We start from the raw sequence: 26710 nt of genomic DNA, 5'->3' as shown, positions 1-26710 counted from the left end.
GACCAACACAACATGAAAGCACAGACGCTGGGAGTTAGGCTGCCCATTGCAGGTGCCTACAAAGTTCTAACCTCTGCAACACTTTTCTTTTATCTTTTGTAGAAACATATAAACAGTATCATTTTAAAAAGCATCATTCTGCAGAAACGTAACTTCAGACAAATCAATTTTGTTTCCTAATCTAATCCAATTAAACTTTGTACTTTTGTGTTTAATTAGTTCACAAAGTTACAAAGACAAGATTTCACTATGAAAACACAATTTTATCTTTCAGACCAGAACAGAAAATTCATTAAAAATTCTCTAAAATACGGGATTTCAAAGTTGAAAAAGTGGGTGTAAAAACAGATTCTGTTTCAAGAACATAAAGAAAATGTTAAGTATATACCGGATTTTTTAAAACACAAAATCAATTTTACTATATTCAAAAGTTGTAAATATTATTTTACTGACTTTCATGTACAATAATGCTCTGCAGCAGATTTAAGTAGTTAGGAACCGACCTAAACTTTTGAGAGCTACTTACAATCCAGAAGGCAAATTTCTGGCTGCAGTGATACCAAAGGAATACTGCACAGCTTCCACGAGAATGAAGTCACCCACGGCTGACAAAAGCCAGGAGCCCAGCAAAAAGGACTAAAAATAAAACAGGAAGAACATTACAGAGAGGAGTCTTCTAAAAATAAACTAACTTTTATTTAATTAGAATCAGCTCAGGTATATACACATTTACACTTTTGAAGTCTGAACAGATTTTTCAAAATGAGGGAGTAAAACCAAACTGGTTAAATATATTAATAACTTCCATAATTTCTAAGTGCATTGAAGAAAAGACATTTAGAGCATGACATTTTTGTAAGTAACACATGAACCATTACCCAAAATAAGTGATCAGAATCTTATTGAAGTAAAACTCTCATTTTTTTTTTTTAGGGCCACAGCTGCAGCATATGGAAGTGCCCAGGCTAGGGGGTCAAATCCAAGCTGCAGCTGCCAGGCTACACCACAGTCACAGCAATGCCAGACTGGAGCCTCGTCTGTGACCTTATGCTGCAACTTGAAGCAATACCAGATCCCTAACCCACTGAGCAAGGCCAGGGATCAAACCTGAATTTTCATGTACACTAATCGGGTTCTTAACCCACTGAGCCACGACGGGAACTCCAAAAACCCTTAATTAAAATTTTTACTGCCCATTTATACTAATATTATTATCTATTATCATTACCATCATTATTATTTTACTAGTGACTTAAATTTAATTATTTCCTTGAGGTAATGTTCATGTTCCAAACCTGAGGATCATGTAATTAAAAGATAATTGTTAGGAGTTCCTGTTGTGGTTCAGTGGTTAACAAACCCAACTAGTAGCCATGAGGACACGGGTTTGATCCCTGGCCTTGCTCCGTGGGTTAAGGATCCGGCATTGCTGTGAGCTATGGTGTAGGTCACAGATGCGGCTCGGATCCCGTGTTGCTGTGGCTGTGGTTCAGGCCAGCGGCTACAGCTCTGATTCAAGCCCTAGCCTAGGAACTTCCATATGCCCTAAAGAGACCAAAAAAAAAAAAAAAAGAAAGAAAGAAAGAAAAAAAAGATCATTGTTAACAGTAACACTAAGTTTAACCAAATAAAACTTTTTAAAAATGATGAAACAACTTTTTTTCTACAACCTAAATAGCAAAGGGAAAATACATAAAAACTTACTGCAAATTTCCTGCTTCCATATCTTCTTTCAAATATCCTAAAATTATAAATAAGCAGACTACTGCAGAAAGTATCTTTCAAATCGAGGCAAATTATTCTTCCACATATCAATCTCCAAATCTAGAAAGGAATTTAAAAAAGAAAAACAAAAAGAGTAAGATAGGTCTCTTCCTTAGCAACTTATTGTATTTACTTTATACTGATTATTTTTTTATACTCTAAACAAAGTAATGACGCCCACAAAAAAGGTAAACTGTTACATATGTGACTTCCCTAAGAAATGAGATTGACTCTCTCATACTAAAATCCCTTCCATATAATGGTACTCAAAATTTTGTGTTTATTATAACAGAATGTATTTTCATTAAGACAACAACAAAATTTCCTGGAAAAAAATTTAAGCCTGTGTTTAGTAAGATTAAAAAAATTATTTATGGGAGTTCCTGTCGTGGCTCAGTGGTTAACGAATCCAACTAGGAACCACGAGGTTTCGGGTTCGATCCCTGGCCTCACTCAGTGGGTCAAGGATCCGGCGTTGCCGTGAGCTGTGGTGTAGGTCGCAGATGCGGCTCGGATCCTGCATTGCTGTGGCTCTGGCGTAGGCTGGCAGCTATAGCTCTGATTAGACCCCTAGCCTGGGAATCTCCATATGCTGACGGAGCAGCCCTAGAAATGGCAAAAAGACAAAAAATAAATAAATAAAATTATTTATGAACTGGAATGAAAGGCTACCAGATCTTCATTTTTATGTTACTAAATAAAGCAAAACCATATCTGAAATCAATTTAGAGATAAACCCAAAAATACAAATTTCTGAGTTTAATTTTATTCACATATTTTTAAAATTTCATTGATTTATTTAGGCTGCACCCATGGCATGCAGAAGCTCCTGGGCCAGGGAATGAACCTGAGCCACAGCAGTGACAATACTGGATCCTTAAGCACTAGGCTACCAGGGAACTCTGAGCTTAATTTTAATGATCAACCTACTTCATAGCAATTTAAGACAACTATTGTTAAATATTACTAGGTTCAAAATTTTAAAATGACTTTTAGTTTGTTTAGATCATTCTGGTTGGATAAAAAACATAAAAAGGGATACAGAAGGAAGAGCTATTTGAAGACCTATATGAGTCTTTTTAAATATTTTCTACACTTTAAAAGATACACCCAATGACCCCTGCAAAACATTCTGATCTTACTTCCCCTTCACAATTACCTTATAAACAGGTAAAAGAAACATTAACCCTGTTTTTCGGTATTGGTTTTATTTTGATGAAATATACATAAAACTTATCATTTTAATTATTTTTAAGTGTACAATGAATGCCATGGCATTAAGAACATTCACAGGGAGTTCCCTGGAGGCTAGCGGTTAAGGATTCAGTGTTGTCACTGCTGTGGCTCAGGTTCAATCCCTGGCCTGGGAACTTCTGCATACCATGGGCATGCCCCTCCCCCCAAATAAAACAAAAAACAAAAACATTCACACTATTGTACACTCATCAACAGAACTGTTTCATCATCCCAAACAGAAACTCTGTAGCCATCAAACAATAACTCTCCATTCTCTACTCCCCTCAGCCCCTGGTAACCATTATTCTACTTTATGTTTCTATGAATTTGACTATTCTAAGTACGTCCTGCATATAAATGGAATCATACAATACCTGACCTTTTGTGTTGGCTTATTTATTTCACTTAGCGTAATGTCATCAAGGTTCATGCCGAAGTGAGAATTGGAACTTCATTCTTTTTAATGGCCAAATAATATTCCACGTACGTGGAGTTCCCGTTCTGGCTCAGAGGGTTACAATCCTGACTAGTATCCACGAGGGTGTGGGTTCAATCCCTGACATTGCTCAGTGGGCTAAGAATCTGGCGTTGCTGTGAGCTGTGGTGCAGGTTACAGATACACCTTAAATTCTTCATTGTTCTGGCTGTGGCGCAGGCCAGCAGTTGAAGCTCCAATTAGACCCCTAGCCTGGCAACTTCCATATGCCACAGGTGCGGACCCAAAAAGAAAAAAAAATCCATGTATGTATATACCACATTTAAAAAATCCATCTATGGCTCTAGTCACTGTTGTGGCATGGGTTCAATCCTTGGCCCGGGAACTTCCGCGTGTCACGGGCGCAGCCAAAAGAAAAAAATTCCGTTTGTCTTCAATGGGCATTTGTATTATTTCCATCTTTTGGCTAGTTGTGAATAATGCTGCTACGGACACTGGTACTACTGGCATACCTTGATTTATTGTGCTTCACTTTATTTTGCTTTGCAGATAATGTGTTTTTTACAAATTGAAGGTTTGTGGCAACACTGCATGGAGTAAGTCTATTGGCACCTTTTTTTCAACAATATCTGCTTACTTCCTGTTTCTGCTCATATTCTGGTAACTCTTACGATACCTCAAATTTTTCTATTATTTTATTTATTTTTTGTCTTTTTCTAGGGCCGCTTCCCCATGGCATATAGAGGTTCCCAGGCTAGGGGTCGAATGGGAGCTGTAGCCACTGGCCTATGCCACTGCAACGAGGGATCCAAGCCGCATCTGCGACCTACACCACAGCTCACGGTAACGCTGGATCCTTTACCCACTGAGCGAGGCCAGGGATTGAACCTGCAACCTCATGGTTCCTAGTTGGATTTGTTAACCACTGAGCCACGATGGGATCTCCAAACTTTTCTATTATTATTATATGTGTTATATTATGTGATTATCAGTGATCTTTACTGTTACTATTGCAGAAAGATTACAACTCACTGAAGGCTCAGATGATGGTTTGCATTGTTCAGCAATGAGGTATTTTTAATTAAGGCCTGTGCACTGTGTTTTAGACATAATGTTACTGCACACTCAACAGACTACATACAGTGTAAATATCACTTTTATTTGCACTGGGAAACAAAATAATTCATGTGACTTGCTTTATTTTTGTGATATGGAACCAAACCCAATGTATGCCTATGTTCATTCTATCTTGAGAAGAAAATTGAGGCACCAAGAGAGTATTTCACTTGTATCAGGTCATCCACCTGTGCTCTTGCTAACAGAAATAATAACAAGAATACAAATGCAAAATGAACTATCCCAACTGTCAAAACATTTTGCATCTGTCTCACCTCCAAGCAAGGCAGCAGGCTGACTTTACTCAACAGTAATGAGTAAACTATCGGGGCACTGGACCAGTTCAGGGACGGCCACTAGAGTTCATTTCACCTGCCAATCAAGCCAAATTGGGGATGGCTGCCTACAAATCTGTGCTAAGGCCATAGCTGTGTTCAAGAAGAAATGGCACCATGATCAGTTAGAAATGACATCATGGACACACACGTGGAACAGAGGTGACATCTCCAAACTAAATCTCTCCTCCCTCAGAAATTCCCTGACTTTGCAGCAGACTCACATTGGGACTTTAGAACACTTTAGTGTTCTATGCCACTGTGATGGTGTGAGACAGGCTGCATGAGAGCTTTGTAAGCTGTGCAGTACTCTGCAAATGTCCGAAGCTGGTGTCTATCGTCTTTGCAGACTGGCAGATGTAGAAACCATGGAAGAGCGCCAAGTCTCCTTCCACACGTTTAAAGTTCCAACGAAGGGATTCTACTCAGGGCCAGGCCCTGAGAGCCGCTGGGAAAATCTAGGAGATGAAGACTTCATGAAGCAAGACAAATTGGGGCTACAGAGGCCCGTTTCTTGTTTTGTTTTCAGTTAGTGACACATGATACTAGAAGCTACATTTTAAAGTGATCTGTGTTTTCTAACTACACTCAAGGACACACAAGCCTGAGACCTGGTATGAGAAGAAACCACCAGGTACTGGCGGGAAGGTGGCTGCTCCCTGTGAAGACGGACCCACAAGGCACTGCTTCTGCATTTCAACCTGAGGAAGATCAAAGGCAGGGTCGCCCAACCACCAAGATCCAGGAGATGCTGAACTTGCAACATAAAGGCCTTCATCAGCTGCCCTCCTGTCCTCATCCAACCTAATCTCACATCAGTCTCCAACCACACCTCCCACCCAGCACTCCTGAGAGTCTGAAGTTCTTACTGCTTCAGCAAGTCAAATGCTCTCCTCTCCCAACTGGCAATTGACACTTACTCCTCCCTTTAGACCAAATGGGGAACTCCCATTGCTAAGGCTCTGCAGGGTTGCGTCTGCCCCCGCCCCAAAAAACATACACGCTGGTCCCTACTTACCAGTCACAGAGGATTTAACAGGAACTTGTGCCCTACCTTCTTGTGTATATGCATGCTTAGATTTCCCGAGGCAGAACTGAAACTCTCCGCATCTCTGCAGCTCTTAGAAACACACAGCGAGGCTTCCTTCCTAAGAGGTTCCAGCAGCAGAATATGGCTACTCAGCCTTGTGGACACAAGGGTGGCTGTCCTCCATCCAGGCAGGTTACCACCTCTGAGCACAGATGCCCACAAAGTGGTGCAGTAGAAGGGAACTGCTGCCAATTTAACCAGTTGAATCAATTGTGTTTCTTTTCTTTTTCTTTTTTTTTTTTTTGGCCATGCCTTTGGCATATGGAAGTTCCCAGACTAGGAGTCAAAACAGAGCTACACTTGCTGGTCTACACCGGAGCCACAGCAACTCAGGATCCAAGCCATGTCTGTTACCTACACCACAGCCCATGGCAACGCTGGATCCGTAACCCAATAAGAGAGGCCAAGGAGAGAGCCCACATCCTCACGGATGCTAGCCGGATTAACTACCACTAAGCCACAACAGGAACTCCGCAGGTGAACCAATTTAATCTCCCCAAATCAGAAAGGTACCAACTCAGGGGCAGAGGCCTTACGTTCCCTTACAGAAGTGGTTCTCAGGGCTGGCCATACACTAGAGTCCCCCGTGGATCTTTCTAAAAAGTACACCAATGCCCAGGCCCCAATCACTAGGCTCTGTGACTCAGACTAGGGTGAGGTCTTGGCATTAAAAAAAAAGCAAAAAACAGGAGTTCCCGTTGTGGCTCAGTGGGTTAAGAACTCAATTAGAATCCATCATGAGGATGCGGATTCCATCCCTGGCCTCGCTCAGTGGGTTAAGGATCCAACCTTGCCAGAAGCTGCAGTGTAGGTCAAGATACGGCTCAGACCCACTGCTGCCGTGGCTGTGGTGTAGGCTGGCAGCCACAACTTCTATTCCACCCCCAGCCAGGGAACTTCCAAATGCCACAGGTGAGGCCATAATAAGGAAAAGAAAAAAAAGAAGAATGTTTATCCAGGTGATTCTACTGTGCAGCCGGGGTTGAGAACCAGAGCGTCATAGTAACTAAAATCACACTCTACTGTATTTGGACAGAGGGCAGTAGTGTAGATAAATAACCGAATCACAGAAACTTGGTGAAGCTCACTTGAGCAATGACAAAAAGGTGTCAGTGTTCAAGAGTGAGTGGTTATCCTTCAAATGGCTAATCAAGCATTTAGTAAAGAAAAAATGGCACGTTATAACCATGATTTGCATTCAAACTCTGTGACATAGTGATTTATAAGAAATGTATGTTTGGTCTCCCCCGCCCTCTGCCCCAACTCTTAAAATCCTTGGAATTTCCAAAGTGAAGAAAAAATGAGGAATAGCGGCTGGCTTCCAGGGGAACCAGTCTTTCAGCCCCATCCCCTGACCTCTGGCCTCACCCCCTGACCTCTGGGGAAGGAGTGGGGTCGAGGGTGAATCCACTGCCGATGGCCAGTGATTTAATCAGTCGTGCCTAGGTAATGAAGCCTCCATGAAAACCCAAAGGACTGGGAGCTTCCTGGCTGATGGACACGGGGGGAGTGGGGCTCAGGGAGAGCTCAGAAGCCCCGCACCCTCGCCCCTCATCTTGCTCTGCACGTGCCCTCCATCTGGATGTTCATCTGCGTCCTTTCTCACATCCTCTAATAACAAACTGGTAATCCAGTAAGAACAATGTTTCTCTGAGTTCTATGCACTGTTCTAGCAAACTGACTGAGCCTGAGGAGGGAGCCATGGAAACGGATTTACAGCCAACCAGTCAGGAGAGGTGACAACCTGGGCTGGGGACTGGCATCTGAAGTGGAGGTGGGGTGGGCACCTTGTGGGACTGAGGCCTCACCCTATGGAATCTGATGCGGGCTCCAGGAGAAGGTGTCAGAATTGAGCTGAATTGTAGGACAGACAGCCAGTGTCTGCGAATTGCTTATTGTTGGTGTGGGGAAACCCCTGCCAGGTTGGACTTGGTATCAGTACACCCCTTTTGGACCGCAACTCATAGACAAGACCCAGCACCACCATTTTCAATGAGATCAGGCCATAAATCTCAAAAGTCGTAGACTTCCGCTCTTCCCAGCAACAATACCCAAGAGCAATTTCCTACTTGGTTTAACCACCGCTATAAAAGTAACTCACAGTAATTCACGATCTATTAGAGCTGAAAGAACTTGGCTCACATATTCAAACTAAGGCAAGTTTTTTTTTTTTTAAATGTTAAATAACATACGAATCATTCAAAAACCAGATCTGACATTAATTCTCCTGAAATTAAAAATTGCATTTCCATTAAAAAACTGCATTTCTGTAAGCAAAAAGTGAAACTGAAAAGATGTGTAAAAGCAAATATTGCAACTAGTTCATTCTTATCTGCTTTGCTAAAATTACCAATAAATGCAGGGAGAAAGGTTACTTGTTAACGGAACATTAATAATACATAATATTTCTTACAACTTGAGAGGCTTTGAGAGACCAAGAATGGCAGAAAAGAAGGTCAATCAAAGAAACAAGTCCACCTTCTCCCCTCCCAGAACCAGCGGGGCAGAGCTTACCTGGAATTCGTCCTTGACTGCCTGGAGGTCGTACACAAAGAACCTCTGACAGTGCGGCAGGAGAAGGGCCAGCAAGAGGGACAGGGCGCTGGGGACCAGTAAAAGGCTCTTGGACAGAGGTGCCTTGTCTGCAGGGAGAGAGAAAACTGCTTTCAGAATGACTGTCCCTAAGATTTTAAAAACCACACAAGTGAAAAGCAAGAGAGGTCACTTCTTTTGAATTAGAATGAAGACAAAGTTCACAGAGTCTGGAATTTAATCCTTATTAATGTATTGTTTCAAAACATCCTCCCGCAGAGCTAAGTGATCGAGGGGCACTGGGCAGAGTGGACGTCGCGGTGGTGGCGCTTCACTGGCATCTGGCTCTAACATGAGACCAAACCAAGTTTACACTTTGAGAACACGGTCACCAAAGCGTAAAGGAGTAGACAGAGGCGGATGTTCTCCGTGGAATGTGGCCAGTGAGCTCCTGAGCATGACTGGGATTCACATCCATAAACATTTATTTTAAGAAATTTAAAAAGCCACTAACAGTGCCGACACTGCAGAGACAGCGGCCTGCAGAGACCTTCCACGGTCCTCCTGGGGCCCGAGTCTGTTTTCCAATCAAGAGCCTGGTCTAAACCTCATGTAGCCTTCAGAGCATAGCTGGGTTCCACCTCCTCCTTCAGCGGCAGAACCTCCCATGTTAGCCTGGGGCTCCCCCCCCACCCCCGCCCCCATGCTCAGGTACCACTTGAGGAGTCTGGGTCTGGAACCTGCTTGGCCTTTCCGACTACATTAAAGAGTCCTGAAGGAGGCCCTGCCTTCTCTTCCCTATGTTGGCCGTGAAGCCCAGCACAGCTCCTTGGGTGGATGAAATGTCCAGATCAACAGGCCAGACCCCACGACAGTGTCACCGACAGGGACACTCTCAGACTGTGCGAGGTGCACTTCAACAGCACTCATGAGAAATTCCCTGGGAGTGAATCTACTAGTCACGGTTGGTGATGTGGTTACCGCACTTGGTCGAGTATACAAAAATAGCCCAACTGTTTCCTCTCTGGTAAGGTCTCACTAACATCTGAACTGGTTAAGGGGCTGCACGCTGTCTTCACCACCAAGACGGCTAACAGAGGCCCCCCACCCCACCCCGGGAAAGCACTGCAGCTGTGAGCTGGACCAACCCAAATTCTAACTAGATCAATTTAAGCCTCAGTTCTCCGCAAAATGAAGGTAAGAGGAGCTACCTCAAAAGTACTATGAGAAGTAAAGGCAATAAAGAATGGACATGGGGAAACTGCTCCAACCGCCGCGGTCACCACCCCAGGGGAATGGGCCTCCCTGGTTAAAGACAAGCTTCTCCTTCATTATTCTGCCAGGACCAAAGTCGGAGCTGGGGTGCTGGTGGTGCACTGTGAAGGGGCAGCTAAGATCACGTTTCCTCTTCAACTTGGCCTTCATCTGCCTCGTGAAATGGACCCTGTCGTTCATTCCTGCCTCTTCCTTGCTGGCTTCTGAGTGACTCGATGTTACTGGGGAAAAAGCACACAGCTGAGCTGCAAGATGCCCCTGCCAGGTCCTGGTCTCTCATCGCCACTGACCAGTGACTGTACTGCTTTTCTCTGGAAAGTGTGCTCTCTCCTCAAACCTTCCTGCTCCACACTGCCAATGGCTTCTGTGTCACCACATGAATAAAGGAGTGATTTGCTCTGGCATTCTCCCTCCTTCTCTGCAATTCATGAGCTCCTCCTCCTGCAGACCATGCATTATCCTAGGCCCTGGGACACAGCGGCAAAGGATGGACAAAGTCCATCCCCTGGTGGTACTTACAGTCTAGACAGTAGAGAAAAGAAAATACCCAAAGCAAAGTAAATATGCATCATGTCAGAAAGAAACAAATGCCACAGAGCGAGGCTGTGTTATCCACCACAGACCTCCTGCTCTCTCCACACACCCGACAGGGCTGCGACCCTCACACCTGGCCCTAACTGAAGCTGGCTATGACAACGTGACTTGCTTTGGCCAAGTCAACGTGACAGACATCACTTCCAGGCAAACACTAAAGAGCCAGTGAGCGGTCCTTCCCTGGGCCGATGCTCAAGATGGGGGCTAAGCTACCTGCCCGATCCTGGAGTTGAAGACAATATGGAAGAGGCCCTCCCAGGTGACTCTCAGTGGCAGGACAACATCAGTGAGAATCTACCCTTGTCATTTCAGGGCCCTGATATGTTAGAGGTGTTTGCTACTGCAGCACAACTACCCCATCCTGGCTTAGGGGAAAGCAGAAGGGTCATTGGAAGGCCTTTTGATAAGGGGAAATTTGAGCAGACACCTGAGGACGCTGGCCTTGCAGATATCTGGGAGAACAGAATTCCAGGCAGAGGAAGGAGCAAGCACAAGTGCTCTGAGACAACACCACACTCAATGACTAAGAAACAGTAAGGCTGCCAAGGCAGCTAAACCCAGAATAAGCGCAAAGCACAAAGGTAGGTCAAAGCTGGGAGGGAACAGAGCAAACAGTGCAGAGCCCGACAGGCCGTAAGGACTTTAACCTTTCCTCGGAGCCTGGTGGGGCGCTTTGGGGGACGTTGAGCAGAGGAGCAACATGATCAGGCATGTTTGCAAAGGATCGCTTTGGCTGCTAAATTGAGAAGACGTTACAGGATGGCAGCACAGAAGAAGGGAGACCCGTCTGGAAGCCACCGCGATAATCCAGACAAGAGAGGATGCCGGCCTGGACCAGGGTGGTCTGGGTGGGGACGGTGAGAAGAGTCAGAACTGGGGTAGGTCTGGAAGGTACAGCAGGCAGAATCTGCAGGCTAACTGGGTGCAAAGTATGGGGCAAATGGAGAAAGCAAAGACGACTCCAAAGTTTTGTTCTGAGGAAGTAGAAGAACTGTTGCCAGTTTTTTGGGGTTTTTTTGCTTTTTAGGGATGCACTCGCAGCATATGAAGGTTCCCAGGCTAGGGGTCCAATCCGAGCTATAGCTGCCAGCCTATACCACAGCATCACAGGATCCTTAACTTGCTGAGCAAGGTCAGGGATCAAACCCACAACCTCATGGTTCCTAGTTGGATTCATTTCCACTGTGCCACGATGGGAACTCCTGGGCCCGGTCTTAAGATGGGAAATTCTGTGAGCCTCACTCTTACCACGCCTACAAGATCTGGGCCCATTTTGCAAAATGTTCCCAAACCCCATCTTCACTGCCACCTACCAGGGCTCTACTGGCTACACCATTGCTACTCAGTCACATCCACAAGCTGTTACCAGTGCACAGTGAGAACCAGAAGGTGAACCAACACACGACATCCTTCAGGGAGGAAGTCCTGCTATGAAAAAAATATCTGTACTGAACACGTGCTCTGCTCAAATGTCACCTTATTTGTAGATACCCTATGTAACTCTCTATCCCTTCTGTTCTGGATTATCATCTTTTTTTTTTTTGTAGCACTTATCAACAACTGACTTATCAGTGATTCACCAAATCTATCACTCCAACTGACTGAAATACATCACTATTTTAGGTGCCACTAAAAAAAGAAACACTGTCAAATATAATTCTAGGATGTCATCAATTGTGAGGTACGACCCGATACTAGAAACACTAAAATGTGAAAAAAATTTAGAATCAAGAAATACATTTATTAGGAGTTCCTGTTGTGGCTCAGTGGGGACAATCCGACTAGTATCCATGAGGATGCAGGTTTGAGCCATGGCCTCACTGAGTGGGTTAAGGATCTGGTGTTGCTGTGACTGTTGGCATAGGCCAGCAGCTGCATCTCTGATTCTACTCCCAGCCTGGGAACTTCCATATGCTGCAGGTGTGGCCCTAAAAAAGAAAAAAAAGAAAAAGAAAGAAACACATTTCTTTGTGTATTGTCCATCTCCCCATCCTCAGTCCCCATGAAAAAATATGGTTCCCGAGGGCATCAATTTTGTCTGTACAGTCCCTGCTGCAGTCTCTCTCTTGCCTATGACAGGATCAGGTCCACACAGGCAGTCAGTAAGTGTCTGTCTAATCAAAGATGCTCAATAAATACTGGTGAAAGCAATCCAAGCGTTCACTGATGGATAAGTGGATGAGCGAAATGTGGTACATTCATACAATGGAACACAGTGAATTATATTCAGTTTCTAAAGGGAAGGAAATTCACACATGCTACAAGATGGGTAAAATATTTTGGACATTATACTGAAGGAAAGAAGCCAGACTCAAAAAGAGAAACACTATGATTTCACTTAGATGAGGTACCGAAGTAGTCAAATTTAGAGACAGGAAGTAGAACGGTGGTTGTGAGGGGCTAGGGGGTGGGAGGAATAGGGAGCTGTCTAATGAGTGCAGAGTCTCAGCTTTGCAAGATGAAAAGAGTCGCAGACACAAAAGCACACAAGGTGAATGTACTTAACGCCATGGAATTGTACACCAAAAAATGGTTAAGAGGGCAAATTTCACTATATATATATAGTGTTATATATATAACACGATTAAAAATAAGGACTAAAAATAAATAAAATATTTACTGAATTAATAACTGATTCTATTTATACAACCATTTTAATTCTGCCTAGGACTAAATGCCTAAAAATACAGACCTAATTACTTAAATCAGATATCGCTTCCATTAAGTCCTCCTAAGGTGAGCAAAAATCAGATCCAAGAAACCTAGGAGGAAAGCAACAAGATAACATACAAAAGTGCAGGAAGTCCCATATCACAGGACAACTATACAGTATTGCTACAGATAGCAAGATTTACTGACCAACGGAAGCTCTGTACACTTCACCATATGAAAAGTTTACCTCAAAACAACAACAAAAGAACTTCAAATAATTATTAAATTCTAGTTAACATTTCTGCTTAAGGATTTAGAGATAAAGGGACCACAGCTCACTTTGAAATGCATCAAAAAATATGAAATGATGAAAAAGAAAATGGATATTTAATGCAGCAAATATGTAACATGTTAATTGTAGAATCTGGGTGGTAGGTCTATGGTGTTCACTATATCATCCTTCAACTTTACAGCATGTTTGAAATTTTTCATTATAAAACACAGTGGGGAAGGCACATCATGGATCACAGAATTTGAGGGCTGAGAAAAGACTTCAAAAACACAAAGCAAAAACTTACAGAGACAGATAAATCCGCAAACACAGTAGGAATCTTCAGTACCCCTCTCTCAGTAACCAATAACCCAAGTAGACAGAAAATTAGTGTCACAGACTGCAACCTCCCTCCCCTCCAGATTCAGAGGCTGAAGCCCAAACCCTCAAGGGGACTGTATTTGGAGAAAGGATCTTCGAAGAGGAAATTTAGGGTTAAGGGAGGCCCTAAAGACGGGGCCTTAATCCAATCTGTCCTTACAGGAGAAGGAAGAGGCACCAGGGAGTCACACGCACGTAGCGAAAAACCAGGAGGACACACGGGGAGAAGACGACGGCCATCCACAAGCCAAGGTGCGAGGCCTCCGGAAAAACCAAATTTCCCAACACCTTGATCTTGGACTTAGAGCCTTCTGACATGTAAGAAGATAAACTTCTGCTGTTCAAGCCACCGAGGCTGTGGTATGTTGTTGTATGAATCACCAAGATTATGGAAGATTTGAAAAACACTATCAATCAATTTGACCTGATTGACATTCACAGAACACTCCACCCAACAACAGAAAATTACACATTTTTTTAAAATGCATATGGAACATTCCCCCAAAGAGACCATATTCTGGGCCCTAAATATCATCTCAGTAAATTTAAAGAAATTAAAATCATACAAAGTATGTCCCCTAACTGCAATAAAATTAAACTAGAAAACAATGACAGAAAGATGGATGGAAAATCCTCCAAATACAGTCAACCCTGGGACAACACAAGTTTCAACTTCAAGGGTCTACTTATAATTTTTCAATATTTATTACAACACTACACAATCCATAGTGGGCTGAATCCATGGATGAGGAACCTGAGATATGAAGAGCCGACTGTAAAGTTTCCCTCGGATTTTTGATGTCATGGAGGCTGGCACTCCAAACCCTCACACTGTTCAAGGATCAAATGTACTTGAAAATTAAACAACATACTTCTAAATAATATCTGGGCCAAAGAGAGTCACAAGGGAAATTGGAATATCTTTTAAACAGAATGAAAAGTAAAAGTACAACCAAGCAAAATTTGTGGGCTGTAAATAATGCAGTGCTTAGAGAAAGTTATAGCATTATATGCTTATATAGGAAGAGAAAAAGTCTCAAATAATGACAGGGTACAAGCTTCAAAAAAAGCTAGAAAAAGAAGAGCAAACTAAACCCTAACTAAACATATGGAAAGAAATAATTAAGATCAGAAAACAATAAAACAGAAAACCAAAATATAATAGAGTGAAGTTAAAAAGCTAATTCTTTTGAGAACATCAGTAAAATTAATACACCTCTAGCAGGACTGATCTAGACACAATTAACAGTATTAGGAATAAAAGAAGGGATATCACTAGGGATGCCACAGATGTCAATAGGCTAATAAGGGGCTTACAGCTTTGTGAACTGCACTTAATGCCACTCGTCTGTACACTTAAAAATGGTTAGAGTGGTAGATTTTATACATGTGGTTTTTAATCCCAAATAAATAATTTTTAAAAGGATAATATGGGAATATCAGAAACAACATTTTGGCCATAAACTTAACAACTTAGATGAAATAAGCAAATTCCTTGAAAGATACAATCTATAGAAGCTCACTCTGAAAGAAATGGAAAACCTGAATAGTCCTATACAAATGAAGAAACTGAATTCATAGCTAAAAGTCTTCCGACAAAGAAAACGCCAGGCCTGATGGAGAACTGTAACCAAGCATTTACATCAAAAAGAATACCAATCCCACACAAACTCTTCCACCACATGAAAAAGGAGAGAACACTGACTTCCCAATTCATTTATGAAGCCAACATTACACTGATACCAAATATAGACAAAAATGTTAAAACAGACCAGTATCTCTTAGATGCAATATTTTCAGCAAAATATTAGCAAACAGAACCCTGCTATAAAAGGATAATACATCACAACTAACTGAATGCAAAGCAAATCAATGTAACTCACCACATCAACAGAAAAATGTACTGTGCAACTCCGTTCACATCCTATGCATATTCTATTGAGCCAATTTTTGTCAAGTGATGACACAAAACTGACTACTTACTGCCATGTAGTTAGCGACAGTCTACCCCTTTGATCTAATCTTACTGCTAATACTGTCCAACATTTATTGAGCCCTTAGCAAGTGCAAAGTCCCATCCACAGCATTCTGTGTGCACTACCTGCTCCTGAGGCTCCTCCATCTCGGGGCCTTTACACCTGCTACTCACTCCACTCAAAATGTTCTCCTCATGTCCAGTCTGTCCTCATCATTCAGAGAGCATCTCCTCTGAATGGCTTTCCCTCGTGACTTTTTACTTATTTCACAGCATTTTTCTCTATTTGAAATTCTTCTTTGTTTACTTCTTTGTCTGTCTCCCTCATCAGAATGTCAACTCTATGAAGGCAGAGTCCTGTTTCTCTTGCACACTGCTATATTTCCACACCCAGGATAGTACTGGGCCTGTAGCAGTCTTTTAACAAGTATTTGGTGAATGAAAGAATTATATGAGGTAGACACTATCCTCTCCAAATTTATGAGAAAACTGCGACTCAAAGAGTAAGTTACCTGTCCATGATTGCAAATGACTTGGCCTGGGTTCCATTAAAGTAAAAGATAAAACAAAGGTTAGCAGGCAGGTAGTTCATTTTGGAATGTGAGTGCAGGGAGCAGGAGTGAAGGACTCGGGGAATGAAATAGGGAGGGAGAGTCAATACAAGGATCCATTAGGAAGCTGGTCACCACTCTGAGTGACAGATGTTTCTGACAAGTGCTAGATCCCACAGGATTTTCTAAGAAACCTCGTGAATGTATCTCAGAACCATCACCCAGAGAAGGAACAGAAGGTATTTTTATCCATTATCCCTCAAACGTCTGGAGTTGCCACAGAAAAGAAGCCCCAAGGGAGGAACAGAGAAATAAGCTTTACCAAATCCAACCAGCTTACACCAAACAAGAGTATACAAATACATGGAATAAGAGGTGAGGCTAAGCACACAGAAAGGCTGTGCAAGAGGAGGTGTCTGATCTAACGGCCAGGGACCAGGTACAAACCCTGACAACCTGACTACAAATACAATTGCTTCCTATGCTACACAGCCACAGAGCTCCATGGTCCAAAAGGATTTTTGCCTGCATGGTGGGTATTTAGTAAAAGATATATGTCATCACTACCAGCAATAACAGAAATCAAAGTGGTACCCTGTGTAACAAAAGTAAATGCAATTATGAATGGAAATATACAAAGACGGACGTCTGGAAGGATGCACCACAGAGCGGGGTGCATATTAAACGCTAAACTGAACAAACGTTTGAAAAATATATGTCAACGCTCTGATCCAAAAACAAAACAAAACAAAAAAACCCTACATCTAAGAATTTAGCCTACAGTTAATCACCATGGATATGTACAAATTCTGCTGCAAAGACGCTCATTACAGCATTGTTCATAATAGTGAAAAAACCTGAAACAACATGGATGTCCAATAAGCGACTGAATAAATTATGCTCTATCCATAAAATGGAATAATAATCAATTTTAACAAGTAGGTTACAGAGGGAGTTCCTCTGTGGCTCAGAGGGTTAAGGACTCAATGTCACTGCAAAGGCTCAGGTTGTTGCTGTGGCACTGGTTTGATCCCTCACTCAGGAACTTCCACACGCCACAGGTGCGGCCAAAAAGAAAACAAAAACTAGGTTATGGAAAAATATTTCATGCCTTGGAAAGATGTTTCTAAATAGTAAGTACAAAGTATTTCTAGTAGCATTATTATATGGTACTTTAAAAAAACAGTCCATAAATATATGTGGTTTTTTAAAGCACCTATCAAAATATTAACAGTGGTGCCCTCTGAATTATCTGTTCATAGGAGGTTTTAATTTTTTATGAAAATATTTTAAGAATCAGAAATGTAATTTTGGTTTAACTAGTTACTAATTCAGTGAAACATTTCGTTAAGTCTTTGTGCACTGAGATACGGCAAGTCACTAGCTGTCTTCCTTGCCCCTCTGTGAGCAAGGAAGTGGTTCACACATGAAGAGCTCAAGCAGTGATCAAATGGAAGGTTTAAAAAAAGTCACTGCTTTGTAATGAGTCCTTCTACTTCTGAAAATAGGGATATGTCTCAGATTTTGAGAACAGACAATGCATTTAGCTAAAAGTAAAAATGCAAACCATTTACAGCAAAGACAACACAAAACACCAAAGTTTAGGGTGTTTCCTTCTGGGTCATTTACCTCTTGGGTCTATGACTGCACATGGCCATCACTCTGTGGCAATGAATAGCAATCAGGCTGTGGTGACTGTGTATTCTCCTAAAATAATTATTACATTATATGTGGGTTACTTAATGCCAAGCACTGTACTAAAAAAACCACTTTCTGTGTAATGCCATCTCAGTGAATGCTTACACTAAACCCCGGGCAATAATTAGTTACCTGCATGCTCTAGGTGAAAAGAAAAAAAAAGCGTTTCTAATATATAACAAGGAAAGCTGATATCTTTCTACCTTGGTCCATGGTCCAAAGGGATTTTTCACTATTACTATTTTTAGTACTTGACTTTTATCTTTTGGTTCCTCAAAAAGTTTAACATAGAATTACCATAAAACCGTGCTCGCTTCGGCAGCACATATACTAAAATTGGAACGATACAGAGAAGACTAGCATGGCCCCTGCGCAAGGATGACACGCAAATTCGTGAAGCGTTCCATATTTTTACCACCAAAAAAGAAAACTATCGGCCAATATCATTGATGAATATAGATGCAAAAATTCTCAACAAAATCTTAGCCAACTGAATCCAACAACATACCAAAAAAAATTATACACCATGACCAGGTTGGGTTCATCCCAGGTTCACAAGGATGGTTCAACATACGCAAATCAATCAGCATCAACAAAAAAACCACATTAACAAAAAAAAGTCAAAAATCATATGATCATCTCAACAGACGCAGAAAAAGCATCTGACAAAGTCCAACATCCATTCATGATCAAGACCCTCGCCAAAGTGGGTACAGAGGGAACATTCCTGAATATAATCAAAGCCATTTATGAGAAACCCACAGCAAATATAATACTCAATGGGGAAAAACAAAGCCTTCTCACTCAAATCTGGAACAAGACAGGGGTGCCCACTCTCACCACTGCTCTTCAACATAGTGTTGGAAGTCCTAGCCACAGCAATTAGACAAACAAAAGAAATAAAAGGCATCCATATAGGAAGAGAAGAGATAAAACTGTCACTGTATGCAGATGACATGATACTATACATAGGAAACCCTAAGGACTCAACCCCAAAACTACTTGAACTGATTCATAAATTCAGCAAAGTAGCAGGATATAAGATGAACATTCAGAAGTCAGTTGCATTTCTGTATACCAGCAATGAAATATTAGAAAAGGAATACAAAAATACGATACCTTTTAAAATTGCACCTCACAAAATCAAATACCTCGGAATACACCTGACCAAGGAGGTAAAGGACCTATATGCCAAGAACTATAAAACTTTAATCAAAGAAATCAAAGAAGATGTAAAGAAATGGAAAGATATTCCATGTTCCTGGATTGGGAAAATCAATATTGTAAAAATGGCCATACTACCCAAAGCAATCTACAGATTCAATGCAATCCCTATCAAATGACCCAGGACATTTTTCACAGAACTAGAACAAACAATCCAAACATTTATATGGAACCACAAAAGACCCAGAATCGCCAAAGCAATCCTGAGAAACAAAAACCAAGCAGGAGGCATAACTCTCCCAGACTTCAAGAAATACTACAAAGCCACAGTCATCAAAACAGTGTGGTAGTGGTACCAAAACAGACAGACAGACCAATGGAACAGAATAGAGAATCCGGAAATAAACCCTGACACCTATGGTCAATTAATCTTTGACAAGGGAGGCAAGAACATAAAATGGGAAAAAGAAAGCCTATTCAGCAAGCATTGCTGGGAAACCTGGACAGCTGCATGCAAAGCAATGAAACTAGAACACACCCTCACACCATGCACAAAAAGGAACTCAAAATGGCTTAAAGACTTAAATATAAGACAAGAAACCATCAAATTCCCAGAAGAGAACATAGGCAAAACATCCTCTGATATCAACCTTACAAATGTTTTCTCAGGTCAGTCTCCCAAAGCAATCGAAATTAGAGCAAAAATAAACCCATGGGACCTAATCAAACTGACAAGCTTTTGCACAGCAAAGGAAACCAAAAAGAAAACAAAAAGACAACTTACAGAATGGGAGAAAATAGTTTCAAATGATGCAACTGACAAGGGCTTAATCTCTAGAATACATAAACAACTTATACAATCCAACAGCAAAAAAACCAATCAATCAATGGAAAAATGGGCAAAAGACCTGAATAGACATTTCTCCAAAGAAGATATACAGATGGCCAACAAACACATGAAAAAATGCTCAACATCGCTGATTATAAGAGAAATGCAAATCAAAACTACCATGAGATATCACCTCACACCAGTCAGAATGGCCATCATTAATAAATCCACAAATAACAAGTGCTGGAGGGGCTGTGGAGAAAAGGGAACCCTCCTGCACTGTTGGTGGGAATGTAAACTGGTACAGCCACTATGGAGAACAGTTTGGAGATACCTTAGAAATCTATACATAGAACTTCCATATGACCCCGCAATCCCACTCTTGGGCATCTATCCGGACAAAACTCTCCTTAAAAGAGACACATGCACCCGCATGTTCATTGCAGCACTATTCACAATAGCCAGGACATGGAAACAACCTAAATGTCCATTGACAGAGGAGTGGATTCGGAAGATGCAGTCTATATACACAATGGAATACTACTCAGCCATAAAAAAGAATGACATCATGCCATTTGCAGCAACATGAATGGAACTAGAGAATCTCACACTGAGTGAAATGAGCCAGAAAGACAAAGACAAATACCATATGATATCACTTATAACTGGAATCTAATATCCAGCACAAATGAACATCTCCTCAGAAAAGAAAATCATGGACTTGGAGAAGAGACTTGTGGCTGCCTGATGGGAGGGGGAGGGAGTGGGAGGGATCGGGAGCTTGGGCTTATCAGACACAACTTAGAATAGATTTACAAGGAGATCCTGCTGAATAGCATTGAGAACTATGTCTAGATACTCATGCTGCAACAGAAGAAAGGGTGGGGGAAAAAATGTAATTGTAATGTATACATGTAAGGATAACCTGATCCCCTTGCTGTACAGTGGGAAAATTAAAAAAAATATTAAAAAAAGACATAAAACTGTAAGCTATTTCAAGTATACAATGTAATGATATGATTTAAATATACATTTTTTTAAATGGAAAAAAAAAGGATTATCATAAAACCCAACAATTCCTAGTTATATACCCAAGAGAACTGAAAACAGATGTTCAAACAAAAACCTGAACATCTATCACAGCATTATGACAAGAGCCAAAAAGTGGAAACAACGCAAATGTCCATTGACAGATGAATTTTTAAAATGTGGTATATCCATACAACGGACTATTAGACGTAGGACAGGTGCCACTGACTCATGCTACAACATGGAAGAAGATTCTTGAAAACATCAGCTAAGTGAAAGAAGCCAGACACAAAAAGCCACATATATATATGATTTCATTTACATGCAATGTCCAGAATTTAAAAGCCCACAGAGGGAGTTCCTGTCATGGCGCAGTGGTTAACGAATCCGACTAGGAACCATGAGGTTGCGGGTTCGGTCCCTGCCCTTGCTCAGTGGGTTAACGATCCGGCGTTGCCGTGAGCTGGGGTGTAGGTTGCAGATGCGGCTCGGATCCCGCGTTGCTGTGGCTCTGGCGTAGGCTGGCAGCTACAGCTCCGATTGGACCCCTAGCCTGGGAACCTCCATATGCCACGGGAGTGGCCCAAAGAAATAGCAAAAAGACAAAAATAAATAAATAAATAAATAAATAAATAAAAGCCCACAGAGACAGAAAGCAGATTAGTGGTAGGGAGGGGGAGGGAATGGGAGGCAATGGGAGGGACTGTTTAGTGGGTACTGTGTTTTTTTGGCTGGACCCACAGCATGCAGAAGTTCCAGGGCCACGGATTAAAGCTGTGCCACAGCAGAACCCGAGCCGCTGCAGTGACAACACTGAATCCTTAACCTACTGAGCCTCCAGGGAATTCCTTCAGGGGTAAAAATGGAATTAGATAGTGCTTGGTGATGACTGCACAACAATGTACACCTGCTGGAAGTCAGTAACTGTACACTTTAAGATGGTTAAAATGGTGAGTTTTACATTATGTGAACTGCACCTGGATAAAAATTCTATGCATTTTTTATGTACTAAAGACACTAACCACAGGTCTTGCAAAGCTTAGCCATGTGGGCTGTTAGAGAAGCACTGTGGCAGACGATATACACAGGGATGGATGAGGCGAAGAAAAAGGCAGCAAGCCAGCCACTCCGCCCAACCCCACAAATCAGCCGTGTCAAAGCACACCCATCAAAACCCCCAGTGTGGTTCACACCGCTGCAGAAGGGGCCTCCATATGCTACTACGTTGGTTTTCCTATTATTGACTACTTAACTATCTGGTAAACTTCTCAGGGGTCCCACAAGAATGGGGTGATTTGGTGTTTTATGACGTTAACTTCTTTAAGGTTCTTCAGCCCAAATGGGCTAAACCAACGTATGGAAGTCCACAAAAATGCAGAAACCCTTATGTTGCAAGGGACACTTTCTGCACCCACCATGCTTTATTCTTGGGCTCCAGGAGCTTCCTGGAAGAAAACTTAAGGCAACTTAACCTCAGTGACCAAGAGATGGAGAGCAAGTGCCTTCTGGTGACCATCTCAGCAAAGACATCCATTAGACGGCCCAGGATCGAAAGGTCCCAGGTTTACTACTGTTGTGCTCAGTTACCTGCAATGTTCAGAAGTAAAACGCTCTAAGCCAGCCATGAATGCCTGTTACTGGACCTATGCTTGTTAAAACTTACCCAGAAAACGAACAGGAGAAAAGGCTAGAAATTTCCAGAAAAGAACCCCCCAAAAAGGCAAGAAGGAGGAAGACGTGCCCTCTAGATACAAGAATGCATTCTACATCTAAAATATTCAGGCAGTAACACAACATTGTAAATCAACTACACTTCAATAAAATAAAATTTTAAAAAAATATTCAGACAATGTGAAGGGGTACGGGGAGAGAATGAGCAATGAAATTGAAAAAGAAAGTTCTAAAACAAAGCCAAACACAAAGGCTCCCATGCCACAGAAAAGTGTGTCAGACCCGCCCATCATCAACAACGGCACTAGGCGCCTACACTTTTAATTTTGGTCCTGTCGCTACAGTGAACACTTTACTCTTCTTGGGGCAATTTTACACAAACATGTAAGTGTAAAAATAAAAAAGGCAGTCATCGTTAAAAGAGCTAATTAGATAAGGAATACAATTATAATGAAACAATAATTTTAAAGGCCAAAAGAAGTAGTAAAACTATAAATGTTATACATAAATAATGATGTTACTCAACAGTAGGAACAAATCTGAAAAAGTGCATCAAGAAGCTTGTAGATAGTTCTAGACCCATATGATAAACTATAAAAGAAAAGAATAAAACATTTAAAGAGAGGAGTTCCCATCGTGGCATAGTGGAAACAAATCCGACTAGTATCCAAGAGGATATGGGTTTGAGCCCCCAGTGGGTCAGGGATCTGGCGTGGCCATGAGCTGTGGTGTAGGTTGCAGACGCGGCTCGGATCCTGCGTGGCTGTGGCTGTGGTGTAGGCTGGCAGCTGTAGGTCCAATTCGACCCCTAGCCTGGGAACCTGCATATGCTACAGGTGCGGCCCTAAAAAAAAAAAAAAAATTAAAGAGAAAATGTGTGGCTATTGGCAAGAAAGTGTGTTGTAAATTCCAGTGCCTAAGGAAGCCATAATGCACCAGGGGAGGAAGATGGCAAAAAGTGCATAATCATGGGGTTTTGTCACATAACAATTCAGCCCTGGAATTCCCAGACTGTCCCCTCAGGAGATAAGAGGAATCTGGATTTCTGTCTGAAAGACTCCAACTTTAAAATGTTGGAAGGCGATTCTTCTCCCACCCTCCACCCTCCCGATCGACCAGAGGTCAAGCAAAACACGTCTGCGTGGCCTGCCAGTGTTCAGTCTGGCCTAGACAATCATCACGGAGCTGAATGCGTATCAGAGAAAGGCTAGTTTAAGGGAAGGCTGGAGTCATAAAGGCCAAGGCTGGTGAAGGGGCTGCCCTAACAGTAACAGCTTCAGGACAAAACAGGGATGGTTCCGTATGTTCAAAGACCCTATGAATCTTTGACTCGACCAAGGTAAACTGACAAGTAAGGATCCCATACATATAAAGACATACACTAGAACATCTGGGAAGATAAACAGAACAAGGAGCTATCTGCTCAGCAGACTTTTAACATAGACTCATCTGGTTTACTGGAGGGAAAGATGCAAACAGAACATATGTCTGCAAGGCGGAAAAACCCAAATCTGATGTTAAAGTTTGATAATCCAAGGAACCTCTTCCATTCCTATCAGGTGGACAAGCCTATGAAGAAAAACAAGCTTTAATTCTTTTTTTTTTTTTTTGGTCTTTTTGCTATTTCTTTGGGCCGCTCCCGCGGCATATGGAGGTTCCCAGGCTAGGGGTCCAATCGGAGCTGTAGCCACCGGCCTATGCCAGAGCTACAGCAATGCGGGATCCGAGCCACATCTGTGACCTACACCACAACTCACGGCAACGCCGGATCATTAACCCACTGAGCAAGGGCAGGGACCGAACCCGCAACCTCATGGTTCCTAGTCGGATTCGTTAACCACTGCGCCATGACGGGAACTCCTCTTTTAAGTGTGGATGTGCACATGGCCTTTCAGCACCTAAGCCACTTATGAGGAGAGATGCTACTAAACATCTTTAACCACTGGTGCCAAGACTGGCTTGTTGGTGGAGACCAAAAGCCCCATTGAAACTCTGTAAGTACGAAAACTAATTCTAAATGGATTCAAGAATTGAGTAAAAACAATGAATCCAAAAAGATAGCTAGACAAAATTCCAGTTCAGGATGACAGACTCTTACACCTGTCCATTTTCCCTCCCTTTCAAAGTCATGTCGGAATAAAAGAACTGCTAAAACACCAGAGAAACCTCCCCTTCCAAATGAGTCCAGGGAACTAATCAAGAAATACTAAGACCTAGGGAGGCGTATGAACAAACAGAATTACCCACCAGAATAATTTAGAGTATTTCTCAAGCTTCAGTCATTCCTTTACAGCACCACAATTTTTGCCATATCTCAGTATTATCTAGCCTTGATTCATTTAGTATTTATATCACATTACTATGTTTTAAATAAAGGTATCTTAAAGGAAACTTCGAGCTCCTACAGTGCTCTGACTTCAGTGGCCCAGACTGCTGTGGAGGGGCAGGTTCGAGCCCCAGCCCAGTACAGTGAGTTAAAAGGATATGGCGTTGCCACAGCTGCAACTTGGGTTCAACCCCTGGCCCAGGAATTTCCATATGCTGTGGGCAGGGCCATTAAAAAAAAAAAAAAGGAAACTTCCTATCACTACAGTAAATGTAAAACAAGTATCACTTTGTCATCAGTAGGTGGGAACTATAAATACATTCTATTACATTCTAACATTGTTGTTGACATAAAAATCTGAGCCTGCCTCCCTTTCTCTACGTTACACTATGAAACTAGCTGCTATTAGCGGTTTCTCAGACTAGCACCTGAGACTTTCTCTTTGTTACAACTAAGAGGAAAAAGAACTGAAAAGGGAATTATTATCTTATGTTTGCTTCAATGGCCCTTGGTGTTGGGCCCACATCCTGTTTAAACCATCAGGGTACAAATGCCACACGTGTCTGGTGCTTTGACAGCTGGGCCAGGCCCTTCCACAAAACCCCGCCCCCAGTTCACTCTTTTTTTTCTCACACACACAGCCATTCATTCGACCACCCCAGCTGAAAAAAAAGGCTTTGCTTCCAAAATAAAATCGAATAAATGCTCCGAAGAAAGTGGTCATCCACCTAGGACACCGTAAGGGTCTGAGGGTTGAGAAAGAGAAGAAAAGAGCTTGGGCATCATCAGACTCCCACAGGAGATGCCAACCTGGGTGACGGGGCACAGGGGGAGGGGGCGGTGAGAGGAAGGGTGGCTTTACTCAAAGTGAGATTCGCACACTCACCCACCAATGCCAAGCCCACCTAACCTGGCCCACGGTAGGGGATTTTCACTGTCCTTTGCTCGCCTCTGCTCCCCACCTCTGCACCCTATAAGGAAACCAGCCTGTTCACAAGCTCTGCAAACCTGAACAGAGTCTACACTGCTGTTTGAGGTGTGGGCCTCTTGGGGACAAAGACCTACCCACAAATAAAGAGAAAACCCACACCAGCTACTTGTGAACCAGCCTTTCACTAAGTACAAGGACAGCCAAGGGAGCATCTGGAAAGCCACCAGTTGTGTCCTCTACACCAAGACCATCACTGCAGGAGGGGTGCCTGGGAAAACACGCAAGACTCCAAGAAGAGAAAGAAGCAAGGGCCAAGAAACAGGAGTAAGTGTGCGTGACCTTAAGGAGTGAAGAAATCGCAAAAGAATGAATGAACTCCTTGAAGCAGCACAGGGTTTCTAACCTAAGGCTCTAATTTCTTCTGTGGCTCCAACAATAAAGACCTCGGTTCAACAATAAATACACAATCATACTCATGTTAATATAGCTATTTTTATGATCTTCCATATAAAAATCAACCTACAGACAAAGCACAGAAGACTTTATTATCATAGAACAGACTGTAAACACAGCATATTAAGAATTGAAGAGGACAAAAGACTACATGTTCTTGGGCTAATTTTTCTCATTTTCCTGGTGGAGTCTACTGACTATGCCCAAAATTGATAAATCAAAAAAAATAAAGGGGTTTTGTCCATTGTTTAAGATTATAAAGGTAACCACTACAGGGGGTAACCAAATCAAAACTAAAAGATGGGGAGAGAAAAAAAAAAAAAAGATTAAAAAAAGGGGGATGGAGTTCTGCTGTGGTGCAGTGGAAATGAATCCAACTGGGAACCATGAGGATGTGGGTT

At 42.2% G+C, this 26710-nt stretch overlaps 1 protein-coding gene and 1 non-coding gene across 5 annotated transcripts in view; one reads left to right on the top strand and one right to left on the bottom strand.

Moving 5' to 3' along the window:
• UBAC2 (UBA domain containing 2) overlaps positions 1–26710 on the bottom strand; it is a 178540-nt gene that overhangs the window by 139106 nt on the left and 12724 nt on the right. For all 4 annotated transcript variants that reach the window (XM_047755766.1, XM_047755769.1, XM_047755767.1 and 1 more), the window contains exons 2-4: positions 8492–8619; positions 1705–1824; positions 527–636 (exon numbers count right to left, since the gene is read on the bottom strand). In XM_047755766.1, coding sequence (XP_047611722.1) covers positions 527–636; positions 1705–1824; positions 8492–8619 — 358 coding nt within the window. The remainder of the gene's footprint in view (positions 1–526; positions 637–1704; positions 1825–8491; positions 8620–26710) is intronic.
• On the top strand, positions 18213–18319 carry LOC125113663 (U6 spliceosomal RNA). The gene has a single exon (XR_007131530.1). It is a non-coding gene; the product is annotated as a U6 spliceosomal RNA (small nuclear RNA).

The sequence above is a fragment of the Phacochoerus africanus genome, chromosome 13 (genome assembly GCF_016906955.1).
Source record: "Phacochoerus africanus isolate WHEZ1 chromosome 13, ROS_Pafr_v1, whole genome shotgun sequence".
NCBI lineage: Eukaryota > Metazoa > Chordata > Mammalia > Artiodactyla > Suidae > Phacochoerus > Phacochoerus africanus.
Note: the sequence above shows the minus strand (reverse complement) of the source record. Positions and strands in the feature narration are given on the sequence as shown.